Below are 14873 nucleotides of genomic sequence, written 5' to 3' on the forward strand. Positions count from 1 at the left end.
AATGTTCAATGCAGCACAATTTGTCATAGGTAAAATATGGAACCAACCCAGATGTCCCTTAGTAGACAAATGGATCAGGAAAATGTGGTACATATACACAATGGAATTTTATGCCACTATCAGAATGACATTGCCCCATTCATGAGGAAATGGAAGGACTTGGAAAAAATTATACTAAGTGAAGTCTCCCTAATAATAATAATAATAATAATAATAATAATAATAATAATTAGCACAGGTTTAGGCTACTCACAGCAGAGGATCATAAGAGCCTAATAGCTATGCCCTTATGAATGCATAAGATAATGCTAAGTGAAATAAACTCCATGTTATGGAAACAACTGTTATATCACTGTTGTAATTACTTTCAACATGCCATGTGAAACTGTAGCTTCTATTGTTGATGATCCTCTTATATCCCCCTTCCTGTACCAGTACCATCACTGTATCTTATCTGAGTAGATTGGAAACTGTATATACTGGTATTAGAACTAGGAAAGTGAAAGGGAATATAAAAATCGAATGACAAAGGATAAAAAGACAAACGACCACAAAAGCAATACTTGTAAAACTGGTGTAAACCAACTGAACAACTCATGGGGGGAGAGGGAAAAGGGGGAGGGGAGAAGGGGGAATGAAGGAGGAGGTAACAAACAGTACAAGAAATGTACCCAAGGCCTAACGTATGAAACTGTAACCTCTCCGTACATCACTTTGACAATAAATAAGGAAAACAAAAGGGCCTAGGAATATACCTAACCAGGGAGTTAAGAGCTATCTAACTACAAGAATTATGAACATCAAAGAAAAAGTCATTAGAAGGTGGAAGAACTGCTCATATTCCGGTACGAATTCATAGTGTGAAAATGGCTATATTACAGGAAGCAACCTATAGATTCACTGCTATTTCCCATCAAAACTCCAATGGAATTCTTTAGAGAAATAGAACAAAAAAAGTTCCTAAAATTTATACGGAAACACAAAGAACTCTAAAAAGTCAAAGAAATTCGATCAAAAGGGCAGTGCTGAAGGTATTACAATATCTTATTTAAATTATACTACAGAGCTATAGGAACAAAAATAGCACAGTCGTAACAAAAACACACATATAGGCCAGTAAAATAGAACAGAGGACAAAGAAATAAATTCATGCAGCTAACACTATCCAATTCCCAACAAAGGTGCTGAAAATATACTGGAGAAAAGGTATTGAAAAATGTACTGGAAAAATTCCATAACCACATGTAGAAGAGTGGCCTTAGAGCCCTATCTCTCACACTGCACAAAAATCAATTAAAAATAGACCAAAGATCTTAATGTAGGATCTGAAATTTTGACTACTAGAAAACCAGCAGGAAATAATAGGGGGAAACACTTCAAGATATAGATTCCACAAGCTCAGGAAATGAGCAAGAATTGACAAATGACACACCAAATTAAAAAATCAACCCTGCCCCCAATAACCCAACCAATAAACAAGCAAATGAATTGGATAGTTCAGACTACTTCAAAAGAAGTAGTACAAGTGACCAGTAAAAAGACAAGTAAGGTGTGTGTGCGCTCCCGGCCGCCATGAGCTTCCTCAAAAGCTTCCCGCCGCCAGAGCCCCCAGCAGCAGCAGCCAGACACCGAGGCCATGCTGAACAGCAAGGGCCTGGGCACCGACACCCTCTACATCGCCAAGAGCTGCCTGTCTTGGTTAGATGGTTCTGGATTAGGATTCTCACTGGAATACCCCACCATTAGCTTACATGTGGTCTCCAGGGATCTAAATGGCTATCCTCAAGACACTTGTATGTTATGGTGAATGCCAAATGGGAAGAAGAATCATGAGAATCTCTTTCTGATGAATAAGATAGTGATGATGATGTGGAACCTATGACTGAATTTAGATTTGTGCCTAGTGCTAAATCAGCATTGGAGGAGCTGTTCACGACGATGTGTGAGTGCCAAGCCCTGCACCCTGACTGTGAGGATGAAGACTCGGATGCTGACTCGGATGCTTATGACGAAGAAGCGTATGATGTGGAGGCACACGAACAAGGACAGGGGGATATCCCTACATTTTATACCTATGAAGAAGGATTATCCCATTAGAAGGAATGCTCTCTTAGTCTGTGAGCAGTCAGTATAACATGGCTGGAGTCTGGACAGAAGATTCAATAAGAGATTATGAAGATGGCATGGAGGTGGATACCACACCAATAGTTGCTGGACAGTTTGAGGGTGCAGATGTTGATCACTGAAAGGGCTTTAATCTTCTTTAAGATTCTCCTTGGAACTGTAGGAGGGAACTCGGTACCTCTTCCACTGTGGAGTGGGGCTGGTGAAAAGCTTTCTTTCCTTCAAAATTCACTTGAACCAGTTCTTTCTCAAGACAATGATACTGAGGCAGGCAGCAGGTTGTCACCAGCAGAAGAAATTATGACCTTTATTAACAAAGGTGAATTAACTTAACCAAGGGGTTGCTTGTAGTTTATCACTTACCCAAAACTTTCTGTGTCTGGTCTTACCTGAGTAGGCCACTACTTCCTGCCTTTGCTGCCCTTCTCTGACCACTAGCGGGACGCTGGTGAAACCCACTGGAGCTTGGGGTGTGAGTAGTCAAGGGTGGGGTTTGCAAGAGAGTGTCTGAAGCTGAAATGCCTCTCTGGGACGTAAGGATTTACCCTTAAGAGACAAGGCCAAGACCACAGAGGAATTAGCCTCTGTTGTGTTCCACATGGACATGAGTCTTACTAATTCCAAGCCCAGATGAATGAATTCAGGCCTTGCTGGTATCTCTGGAAAACCCCAACTGAATCCCACCACTGACACAGTGGCTAGCTTCTGCCCTGTTTTACCATCTGCTCTGCTCTGGCCTCTTAGGTTATAGCCTTGAATTTCCACTCTCTTAGGTTCTATAACAGATCAAATGAACTGCGATGATGTCCTCAAAGACCTTCCCATGGTAATTGTTTTGTCTTTGTAATAGTTCAACAAATAAATCTAGGTCTTCTATATTAAAAAAAAAAGACAAATAAATGTTCCATATCTTAGCCATTAGGGAAACACAAATAAAAAAGATATTGAGATTCCCTCTCACCTCAGGCAGAATGGCCATCAACCCCTCCCCTGCAAACAACAAATGGTGGCAAGGATATGAAGAAAAGAAACCCTTATATACTGTTTCTGGGAATAAAAACTAGTGCAATCACAACGGAAATCAGCACAGAATTTCCTCAAAAACTAAAAACAGAAATATCACACACTGGTATATAAAAAATCGAAATATGAAAGGTGAATGTACAACTGTGTTTACTGCAATACTACTGACAATACCCAAGTTACAGAATTAACCTATGCGCCTATCAACAGATAAGAAAATGTGGAGTCTATATACAATGGGGTTTTATTCCAAGAATTATAAGATCATCATCACTGTAGAAAAATGGATAGAACGGAAAACTGCAGAACAGGTATAACTCAGGAAGATGAATGTTTTCTCTCATATTGGAATCTAGATTTAAATATGTATATACATTTTACATACAGACACACACAACTATTTGGGGGAAAAGAAAAGGACTAGTGACAAAGGGGCAATATCAGGGAGTAGAGGGGTGAAATCTCATCAATGTACATGGTATACATGAAGGAAAATGTCACAATGAAACTTATTGTTTGGTAAACTATGTTAATAAAAAATTAAGAACCACATGAAGCCGCATGGAGAAAATTATATTAAAATATGGATCAAATTTACATTGACTTTCTAAGTGTGACTGCTAGTATTATTAATAAGACCATCTAAGAGACACTTTTTTTTTTTTTTTTTTGGCCAGTCCTGGGCCTTGGACTCAGGGCCTGAGCACTGTCCCTGGCTTCTTCCCGCTCAAGGCTAGCACTCTGCCACTTGAGCCACAGCGCCGCTTCTGGCCGTTTTCTGTATATGTGGTGCTGGGGAATCGAACCTAGGGCCTCGTGTATCCGAGGCAGGCACTCTTGCCACTAGGCTATATCCCCAGCCCAGAGACACTTTTTTTGAGGCAATTCAATATCAACTTTATGTTTCTCCATTGGATAAGTTTATTTATTTAAATATATATATATTTTGGCACCAGTCTTGTGGCTTGAACTCAGGGCTTGGATACTTCCATGAGCTTCTGCAAGGCTAGTGTCCTACCAATTAACCCACAGCTCTACTTCTAGCCTTTTTAGGGTAATTAGCTGGAGATAAAGAATCTCATGGATGGGGCTGGGAATGTGGCTTAGTGGTCGAGTGCTTGCCTAGCATATGAAGCCCTGGGTTTGATTCCTCAGCACTACATAAACAGAAAAAGCCAGAAGTGGCTCTGTGGCTCAAGTGGTAGAGTGCTAGCCTTGAGCAAAAGAAGCCAGGGACAGTGCTTAGGCCCCGAGTCCCAAACCCCAGGACTGGCAAAAAAAAAAAAAAAAAAAAAAAAAAAAAAAAAAAAAGAATCGCATGGACTTTTCTGCCTGACCGGTCTTCAAACTGCAAATCTCCAGATTTCAGCCTCTGGAATAGCTAGAATTACAAGTGTGTGCCACAGGTGTCTGGCTTAAAAAAAATTAACACATTAGTTGTATAAGGAGGACTTCATTATTTCATTGTGACATTTCCACTCATTTAAACAATGTATCATTATTAACTACCCCATCTATCTGTCATTTTCTCAATTCTCTACTATTTTCATGCACGGAAACAAACTACATCGATCATATTCATCCCCATTCACATTCTTCCTTTAGCCTTCCCTCCTCTCTCTGCTGGTGCCTCTACCCTGTCCAGGTTTGTTTTACTTTGGATAGAGTTCTAAGAGTGTTCTCTACTGCTGAGGGTTTGATCGCTTCTCTAAAGTGGACTGTGTAGGCCCAGTTACTTGTGTGCTGAGCTGCTTGAACATCTGTGCCAGGCACACGCTTCAGGCAGGTACTAGTTACTCATTCTCCTACAATTCGGACACATGCTTTGACCATGGAAATATAACTCTTCTTGAAATGTTTCAAGTGTAATAAGCAAATGATATAAGCAAGACACAAGATTGCTGGTGAAACACAATGAAACAAAAACACTAAGAATTAAGAGGGAGCAAATAAATTTGCTTAATTCTTTATCTTCCTAAACATTTACTATCATTCAGAAAAGGAAATACTAACTAAAATTTTGTCCTAAATGACTAATTCTTGCTATTTTATCATTTGGTTATACAATCATTTCAGTGCAAAACTAAGTTTATACACTACCATAGGCTCAATTAAAATATTCATACCAGAGCATTGTATGCTAAATGAAATCAGAAGCAATTTTCTAATTGCCTCTACCTTACTAGTTGATAACATACCTATGCCAATTTCAGCCTATAAAATACTCATTTTTGGAGTTGGAGATTTGGCTCAGTGGAAGAGTACTTGCCTGGCAAGTGCAAGGCCCCGAGTTCAGTCCTCAGCTATGGAAAAAAAAAATCCAAACAAAAACCCCAACAAAACCCCCCTTATTTTCATGTCTCTGTTCACCTGCTCATCGGCAGTTGCTTACCCATGATGCATCTCCTTCCTGCTTAATCATATCCATTCCAGGCAGCTGGTTTGGGAAAAGGCTGCCTCCCCTCAGAGCAGGATCATTAACCTGAGGGCAAAAAGACAGGACAGTAGGGCATCCAAAGTATACATAAAAAAAGCTGACCACTAGGGCTGGGAGTATGGCCTAGTGGTAAAGTGCTTGCCTTGCATACATGAAGCTGTGGGTTTGATGCCTCAGAACCACATATACAGAAAAGGCCAGAAGTGGCACTGTGGCTCAAGTGTTAGAGTGTTAGCCTTGAGCAAAAAGAAGCCAGGGACAGTGCTCAGGCCCTGAGTCCAAGCCCTAAAGGGATTGGCAAAAAAAAAAAAAAAAGCTGACCACTGACCTTCCTCCTCTTTTTTTTTTTTTTGTTGTTGTTTTTTTTGCCAGTCCCTGAGCTTGGGACTCAGTCAGAGCAATGTCCTTGGCTTCTTTTTGCTCAAGGCTAGCACTCCACCTCTTGAGCCACAGCGCTACTTCTGGCCTTTTCTATATATGTGGTGCTGAGGAACTGAACCTGGAGCTTCATGTATATGAGGCAAGCACTCTACCACTAGGCCATATTCCCAGCCTTCCTCTTTGTTTTATACCTCTTTGAGGTATAATACTGAGGAAAAGAGACCACACAAAAATGGCTTTACCCTATTCTCCCATGTATGTATTTTGGGGAGAGTATAGAGAACATGAAAATAAATATACTAGCTGCCTTCAAAAGTATTTTATTTGCATCTGTACAGAAAACAAATTCAGAGATAACGTAAACATATTCATGGTATAACCTGATAACTTTTTGGCTGATTCAAATTAGACCAATGACTTACAACAGACATACAGTTATTACTATAAGCACACAGTCTTATAGTAAAGAGCTTTAATTTTCCCATAAAACCTTGCAAAATAATCATTTTATAGAACAAGAAAAAACACTGTAGCAGTTAGAAACTTTTCACAAAACTAGGGTTTACTAATATTAGAATTACATAACTACTCAAATCTCAATTGTCCATTCTCAAAATCACATTCTAAACTGAAATTCATGGGGATGCCAAAAACTTACTGGTGTCATTTAAACTTCTCGTGTCTCAGTTTCTCCCAAGTAAGAAACAAGATTCAGGATCCTTACCACCATTTTTACTTTGAAGAAACTACTGAGGTTGAGCAGTCACCTATCAGTATTTTTGAGTCCTTCCAAGAATCTTCTGTAATACCATGTTAAAATTACTAATCTATATAGCTTTACCTCTGAGCCAGCCAGTGTTTAAATTGTAGCCTGTTAACTTACTATCTCTTTGTTACCTAGTGAAGCTGGTGCATGCTTAGGGACAGAATTATTTCTATTAGTAAAAAGAACTTTTTATCTTTGGGTAGAGATTGTCCAGGAACCTTGTACATGCCAGGAAAGTATCGTACCATTGTATTGTATCCCTTGACCTCAAAAGGAATAGTTTTTGGATGATTAGTGTCATTCTCATTTTAAGCCACTAGTCGGAAGCAGATAGTTTTGCTTTTTTTTAAAATCTGGTTTTACATTTAAAAATGAAAAAGAAAAATGTCAGTTCTTAATCTATACCCCCCCAAATCCATAGAAATATAAATTCCTCAGTTTTAGAGATTCATTTAATATAGTTAAATTCCTTAAATAAAAGAAAAATGTATATGATGTAAAAGAAACATCAAAAAATTGTCTGACAGGGATTCTGCCATACTTATCTCACTGTTAGTAACTATTTCTGCCAGGTGCTTGTGGGTCATGCCTATAATCCTGGCTACTCAGGAGGCTGAGATCTGAGGATCATGGTTCAAAGCCAGCTCAGGTAGGAAAGTCTGTGAGACTCACATCTCCAATTAACTACCAGAAAACCAGAAGTGGTGCTGTGGCTCAAGTGGCAGAGCACTAGCCTTGAGCAAAAGAGCTCAGGGATAGCACCCCGGCCCAGAGTTCAAGCCCCATGACTGACAAAAAAATAAAATAAAGTATTTCTATTAACCTCATTAAACAAAGGTAAAAATATGGTGAAAAAACCTTCAAAGCATAAGTGGGAGTTGAGGGCAGACACTAGGAATGTGTGAAAATACAGCTAATGCAGAAACAGATAGCTATGGTTAGTAGACACCTAGCTACTTCTCCCTGGTGCTCACCTGCTCGGGACCCATGGAGGACAGCCCTGACGTAGGCACGGAGGTCACTGAGGTCATGCTGATCTGTCCTGTCATCTGGTTCATGTTGCTCATGCCACCTGTGTTGGTCGCCATGGAGACATTGATGTTCATATTGTTATTGTACATGCTGGTGTTTGCTTGCTGCCCGAAGTGTGGTGGGGACTGTTGTGAAAACATGCTAGAACAGAGCAGAAAGATGAAATAAAATGTTAGCAGCTGGCAGCAAACAGAGGCAGCCATCTCTGAGCACTTATTTCTCAGGGATGTATCTACAGTGAGTTAAATGAACTGGGGGGGAGGGCATTTAGGGGGCATGCAACAGATGGTGGGGGTGGTGAGGTCTATAACAGGAGAGGTAGTGCTCCAGAAGGCTGCAAGGGAGTCAAACTATCTAGCTCCTACATCACTAGATAGTCCATGTATATTACCCACTGTCCTGGTAGCATCAGAGGGACCTTGTGCTTGTCTTATCATGGTCCTGATAAGGGATGTCTAGGCCACTTGCCTTCTACAGCAGTTCTATGATAAATGGGTGTGGGAGCATCTGTTTAGATTGCAACTTTTACTCCTAAAGGAGAAGTGCTTTGCTAAAGCAGTTTTTGTAACTCTCTGGTACTTTCTTCTCAGAAGAGTAAACTGACTTATATAGCAGTTCATTTGGTATTACCCTTCTTGAGCAGGTATATTTTTTAAAAATGCAGATAAAACGAGAGGGTAATCTATAGAAGGTTTCCTTATCCTTTGTATCTGAAGGACATAACGAGACGTGTTACCTGTTTCCACTCATGTTCCCTTGTGCCCATCCATTCATGTCTGAGGGGGCCTGATAGGCGGGGTTGGCCTGAGACTGCTGCATCATGGGGCTCTGGGTATGTGCCATTCTGGGTGACATTAGAGGACTCTGGGGAGTCGTGGCCCCAGTGAAGCCAGGGTCAGGTTGCTGACTTATTCCTTAAAAAAACACAACAGAAACCCAGAGATCATTAGTTTCATTGTGGAGACTAGTGGGGGGAAAAAGAGAGCATTCCAAATTACACAAAGAAACTTTCAAATACATAATCATATGCTGATTAATTATGTACATTTTTTTTTTTTTTTTTTTTTTTTTTTTTTTTTTTGGCCAGTCCTGGGCCTTGGACTCAGGGCCTGAGCACTGTCCCTGGCTTCTTCCCGCTCAAGGCTAGCACTCTGCCACTTGAGCCACAGCGCCGCTTCTGGCCATTTTCTGTATATGTGGTGCTGGGGAATCGAACCTAGGGCCTCGTGTATCCGAGGCAGGCACTCTTGCCACTAGGCTATATCCCCAGCCCCTAATTATGTACATTTTGAAAATGATCTTGAGCTCTGATCAAAATGCACAAAGAAAAAAAGGTCTCCCTACTTTGTGAAAACATTTTCGTACTCCATACCTCCACAGTTTGAGGGTCCTGTAGAGTCATGGCCAGAGTTACAGAAAGAAAATAGTATTCCTTCCTTAAACCCAATAATCAGTCCTTAAGTTACTTCAACTGTATTGATTAGATCGAGTTAAATTAATATTCCACTATACATCAATAGTGAACATATGGGACTTGGGATATGATTCAAGCACAGAGTGCCTGTGGAGCTGAGTTCAAACCCTAGGATGGCCAAAAAATAAAATCAACACACAAATAGTTTTTAATTTAAATTAAGTCATTTCATGATATGATGGAAGCATTAAAAAAAAGTAATTGTACCCATGTTTGGCTTGTTTCAACTCTATGGCACTGTTAGCACTACCCAAGGTTAGCAATAAAGGGTAAAAAAAGTACAGTATGTTTCTTGTTCATTCTCAAAGAAAATGGAATTTATATTAAATGGAAAGGAAGGACTTTCAGCAGAATTTACTGTCATCAAAAATAGGCTGTATGCTGGGGGCTCACACCTACAATTCTAGCTACTCAGGAAGCTGAGATCTGAGGACCAAGGTACAGACTCAGCTGAGGCAGAAAAGTTCTCAAGACTCCTATCCTCAATTAGCCAGCAAAAATCTAGAACTGGAGGCATGGCTCAAGTAGCAGAGTCCTGCGCCATGTGCTTGAGGCCCTCCATAAGCTCCAGTTACTCGCACCAAAAAAAAAAAAAAAAAAAAATCCCAAAAGAAAATTGGGAAGGCAGGCAACATCTTCTGAGTATTTCAGAGATGTACATTAAGTTCATTTTTGTTTAAGATTTGTAAAACTCACATGTGTAATTAATACTTAAATTCTTTATAGAAGATTAAGGCCCATACACTACTATTATATGCTATACATTACCTTTGTTTCTTTAAAGAATTAGGAGACTAGAATTTAGGCAACATAAAGTCATTACTGGCTATATATAGATATAGATAATTCCAACAATGGTTAGGGAAAGACATTTTGAATACTAATATTAATGTAAGCATTTACATCTATCAAAATTCAATTATTAAGTGAACGCCACATGTATACAAATCTTAATGTTCATTCATGACATTATATTTCTTAAGACTGACACTAAAGAACAAATCAATATGAAGAAAACTAAGAGGTCTCTCATTATGGATTCCATATAGTATTTCTCAAGAATTATCTCTTGATAATATAATCCTTAAAATCTAATTTTCAAAAGCTTTAGATTAGCTATTATATGTAAGTTTATTATGTTGTTCAACATTTTGTATTTTATCTATTGATTTGTTTGAGTCAGTCTCAGAGGCATTCAAATATAAATGGAAATATAGGTACACTGTGTTCACAGGCATTGACAAGAACAGATACACTCATATACATTCACACGCCTGACAGACAGACACATACACCCTACACATACACACTTACTTCGGTCATTCTTAAAGTAAGACCTGCACTCAGAGAAAAGGAGGTACCTGAGCTGAGAGCCTGGAAGGTACTGTGCTGGACTTGGGGACTCCTGCCAGGCCCCAACTGTCCTCCCAGGTTTCCTATCATTCCCTGGTTAGCCAGATTCATCTGGGAGCCATGCAAAGAGCTGTGAGAGAGGAGCTGTGACCCATGACTGGGGGACACTGGGGAGAAAGGACTGGTGAAAGGTGGTGGGGATGTGAATCCAGTACCGTAGTTTGGAGGAAATGGAAACTGCTGGGCATTTGCCTGGGGAAGCCGGGGATTGCTCATGGTTGCTGGTAGACCACTAGGAGCCACCATGTTTGGTGTCATATTCAACCCTTGTCCTCTCATCATCAAAGTTCGTTGCTGAACCTGCTGTTGCTGATGCATTTGTCTCTGTCGAAGATGCTGGTTCAGGATTTCCCTCTGTCTCTGAGCCAGCATCTGTGCATTAATAGGTGCCTAAATCAAGGTTAATACACAGAGAAAAACAATGGAGTAGACACAGATTAAAAAAGAAACAAATGACACTGTCTCATCTATAATTACTTAGAAAATAAAATTCCATAGGAAGGAGAGACTGTAGAATTGAAAAACTGCTGATTAAGTACATGAGCTAATTTCTATATATACAATGATTCTGAAGTCCTGATAATATCCATTTACTCATATTGTGAGGGCACAGGTAACTAAAGGATTTCAAAAGAACCAACCTTCCTTCCTTCCTTCCTTCTTTCCCTTCCTCCCTCCCTTCCTCCCTCTTTCCCACTCTCTCTTTTTGCCAGTCTTTGGGCTTAAACTGAGCGCCTCAGAACCGTCCCTGAGCTTCTTTTGCTCAAGGCCAGCACTCTACCTCACTTAAGCAACAGAGCCATTTCCGGCCTTTTTGGTTTATGTGTTACTGAGGAATCAAACCCAGGTCTTTGTGCATGCAAGGCAAGCGCTCTACCACTAAGCCCCACAGTATTTTTTACAGGAAGATTTTGGTTTTTTTTGGGGGGGGGACAAGGTCTTGTTATGTAGCCTAGTCTCAAAAGTTGCAAAACTCCTGTCTCCCAACGCTTAGGTGCTGTGATTATAGAGTATGCCATCATGCCCATCAGAAGACTGGTAGTTTAGAGTCTTGTTAAAGTCTTTGTGCCAAAAGGTGAAATGATACTCTCGGAAAGGCTTTAGGGGGTATAAAGAACAGAAGCACAAGAAGACAGACAGGATAAGAGTAAGAAAGAAGGAGAGGAGGCACACATGAATGGATGAATGGAAAGTACTAGTAAGAGGGATGTACCTGTTTATGTGTCCTAGGAGGACATAGTTAAACCTTTGTCATTTGTGACTTTTATAAGGATACTTGCTCAATAAAATTCAATTGTAACCCTGAAATCAGAGCTTATGGCTCCATTATAGTCATGCATGGGCCCAAGAACATTGGCAAAGAATTTCAGATGCCCAATGTGTACATTGCCCGATAAGGTTGAATGAGGCAATGCCTTTCTATTGGTGATTTTACCGTTTAAGTGGTCACTAAGCACAATAGGGCAATGTGGCCATAGTTTTGCAGGATCCAAAGCCTGTGCTCCTCCCAGAGCAATGGCTTAGCACTCTCTCACTTAGTGCTGGCAGCAACCTTATGTATTCATATTACATAAAGTTACTTGAATGCTAAGAATCTACTGTACCCGGCAATAAAAATAGCTATACCTAGAAGAAATTAAAAAAGTTGACAGTATCAACACATACAGTGTAGAACCAGTATGTTGATGTGGTTTGTATGGCCATTCTAGCCCCTAACCTGACTCATATGAGTGAGGAAGAAATGACAACAGAAGCCAACTGGACATAGTGAAGCAGATGGCTGGATTGCTCTCTTACCTGTGTTGGTACCCCAGGCCTCAGAGTTAAGTTCACATTTGAAACATTGCTGATTTGATTCATAAGTGGCTGGCGATTCTAAACACAAGACGCATAGGAATCAATATCTTTTTTAAACAGAAAATATTTTACTTTACATCCACTTTTTCCAGTAACTTCCCTGGCCGACCCAGTACCAGCATACTGTTGTATATACCACTAATCTTCCTGGGTTCCCACCACCACCCCAACACTGAAGATCTCACAGAACAAACCTGCTGTGCTTGGAGGCGGTGCTGAAGCTGTAGTCTCAGTTGATTTGGCTGGTTCTGCACTAGGCCTGTGGGCCTGAGGCCTGGTCTGGGCTGCATCCGGAGTGCAGCGTAACTAGGCCTCTGTCCCATGGTGTGGAAATTTGCATCTTGCATGGGAGTATAGCTGCTCTGCGCCATCTGGGCCTGAGATGCATACTGCTGTGGGAAAACAGGGGCCTTCTGCTCCAGCATGAGGTTGGACTCCTGACTTGAGAACTGTTCTGGATCTACTGCTTGGCTCTGAGGAGAAAGCCCCAAATGAGAAATAAATAGTAAGTAAATGAACAATGTGGGCAGGGCTGGGGGCTGGGGAGCAGACTTGGGGAAAGCAAAGAAAGGGGTGACACTGTCCAATAAAGAAATGTATTTATTACTTGACTTATGAAATGGCAACCTTCTGTATAATACCTTATCAATAATAAGAAAATCATATATGAAAAATAAACAAGGGGGAGGGCTTGGAATATGGCTTAGTGGTAGGGTGCTTGCCTTGCATACATGAAGCCCTGGGTTAGATTCCTGAGCATCACATATATAGAAAAAGCCAGAAGTGGCGCTATGGCTCAAGCCTTGAGCCAGGGACAGTGCTCAGGTCCTGAGTCCAAACCCCAGGACTGGCAAAAGAAACAAAAACAAAAACAGAAAAATAAGGCCACTAAAACCAGCACAGTAAGTACAAGGGTGTCTTCTCTTGCTCATATATATATTTTAATTAAATTTTATTGACAAGGTAATGTGCAGAGAGGTACAGTTACATAATAAGGTAGTCAGTACATTTCTTGCCATATTTGTTACACCCTCCCTTATTTTTCTTTCTCTTCCTTAGTTCAGGTAAGCATATATACAATACCCAGTGTACCAAATTCATATACAGTAACTATGTGGGGTACGCCAAAGGAAATTCACCATTAAACGTAATGACAACAATAGAATCCTCCTCTGTTCTCTCAGAGTTCTTTTTGCTTATCCTCATCTTATATAATCATGTGTACATAGTTGTTGAGCTACTGTGATCCTCTGATAGGTCTATCCTAGACCTTTTCATGTTTGTTTAGTAGTTGTTTGGTTTTGGATACATAATGTAAAGTCACTGACCCAAACATGTGGAAATACCATTTGAAAAGAAGTTTGTTATTTTGTAGACCTGGTCTCTACTGTCCTTCCCTCTGCCCCCAACAGTCATATATCAAGGAGACAATGAGCCTTTGTTCTCTGTGTTCTAGGCTTGTCTCGCTCAACATTATTTGTTCAAGCTCTGACCATTTCCCTGCGAATACCAATGTTTTATCACTTCTAATTGCTATGTAGTATTCCATTGTGTACAGGCACTACATTCTTTAGATGTATTCATCTATAGTGGGGCATCTGGGTTGCTTCCATATTTTGGCTATTGTGAATTGTGCATCTTGCTCATATATTTGAAGCTACTTACCTGTACTTATTACTACATAAAAATATCATTAGCTGGACTGGACTCCACATTTCTGTCTATATGATAGTATTTATTTGAAGCTATTTACCTGTATTATGTATTTACATAAAAGTATCATTGGCTTTACTCCACATTTTCTTCTGTGTTATAGTATTTGTTTGGAAGGTCCATTTATACAAAGAAAGGAGCAGGGGAAAGAAGAGCCTGACTATCAGTAGTACTACTCCTAAGTGAAGGGGAGAAATGGGTCATAACTACAGGATGCTTCTACTCAGCCCAGTCACAGACAAAGCTAGTCACAGACATCAGGTTCAGATAACATCTAAAAGTGGTAAGTGTGTGTGTGTGTGTCAGTGTGTATGTTTGTGTGCTCCTCTTGGGGCTTGAACTTATTAGGACCTAGGCACTGTCCCTGAGCTTTTTTGCTCAAATAAGCTAGTGCTCTATCCTTGAAGCCATAGCGCTACTTCTGTCTTTTTGGTGGCTAAGTGGTGATAAGAGTCACAGACTTTCTTGCCAGAACTGGCTTTGAATGGCAATCCTTAGATCTCAGCCTCCTCAGTAGCTAGGATTATAGGCATGAGTCACCAGTGCTCAACTACTCCCAAGAACATTTTAAAATTTTCCTTAGACAAACAAGGATAAGTGTGCAGAATATTAAATCTAACAGATACTAAAGTCAAAGCCAATTAGCCATACAG

At 40.3% G+C, this 14873-nt stretch overlaps 1 protein-coding gene and 1 pseudogene across 1 annotated transcript; one reads left to right on the plus strand and one right to left on the minus strand.

Moving 5' to 3' along the window:
- The first annotated feature begins 1566 nt into the window (after nt 1-1566).
- On the plus strand, nt 1567-2515 carry LOC125344792 (annotated as a pseudogene).
- Nucleotides 2516-5506: 2991 nt separating this feature from the next.
- LOC125344791 (nuclear receptor coactivator 2-like) lies at nt 5507-13017 on the minus strand. Its single transcript, XM_048337126.1, has 6 exons — nt 12702-13017; nt 12448-12525; nt 10806-11040; nt 8500-8677; nt 7706-7904; nt 5507-5629 (listed from the first exon to the last, which is right to left on the minus strand). Exons 1-6 carry the CDS (start codon nt 12930-12932, stop codon nt 5522-5524), a joined length of 1029 nt encoding a protein of 342 aa, XP_048193083.1. The 5' UTR covers nt 12933-13017; the 3' UTR covers nt 5507-5521.
- Between the last annotated feature and the right edge of the window lie 1856 nt (nt 13018-14873).

The sequence above is a fragment of the Perognathus longimembris genome, unplaced genomic scaffold, assembly GCF_023159225.1.
Source record: "Perognathus longimembris pacificus isolate PPM17 unplaced genomic scaffold, ASM2315922v1 HiC_scaffold_4314, whole genome shotgun sequence".
NCBI lineage: Eukaryota > Metazoa > Chordata > Mammalia > Rodentia > Heteromyidae > Perognathus > Perognathus longimembris.

Coding starts and splice junctions, on each gene's coding strand:
- LOC125344791 (XM_048337126.1), bottom strand. CDS start 12,932: ATGCTGGAGCAGAAGGCCCCTGTTTTCCCACAGCAGTATGCATCTCAG. Junction 11,041..12,447: donor GGCCTGGGGTACCAACACAG/GTAAGAGAGCAA, acceptor ACCTTGATTTAG/GCACCTATTAATGCACAGAT. Junction 8,678..10,805: donor TCCATTTCCTCCAAACTACG/GTACTGGATTCA, acceptor TGTTTTTTTAAG/GAATAAGTCAGCAACCTGAC.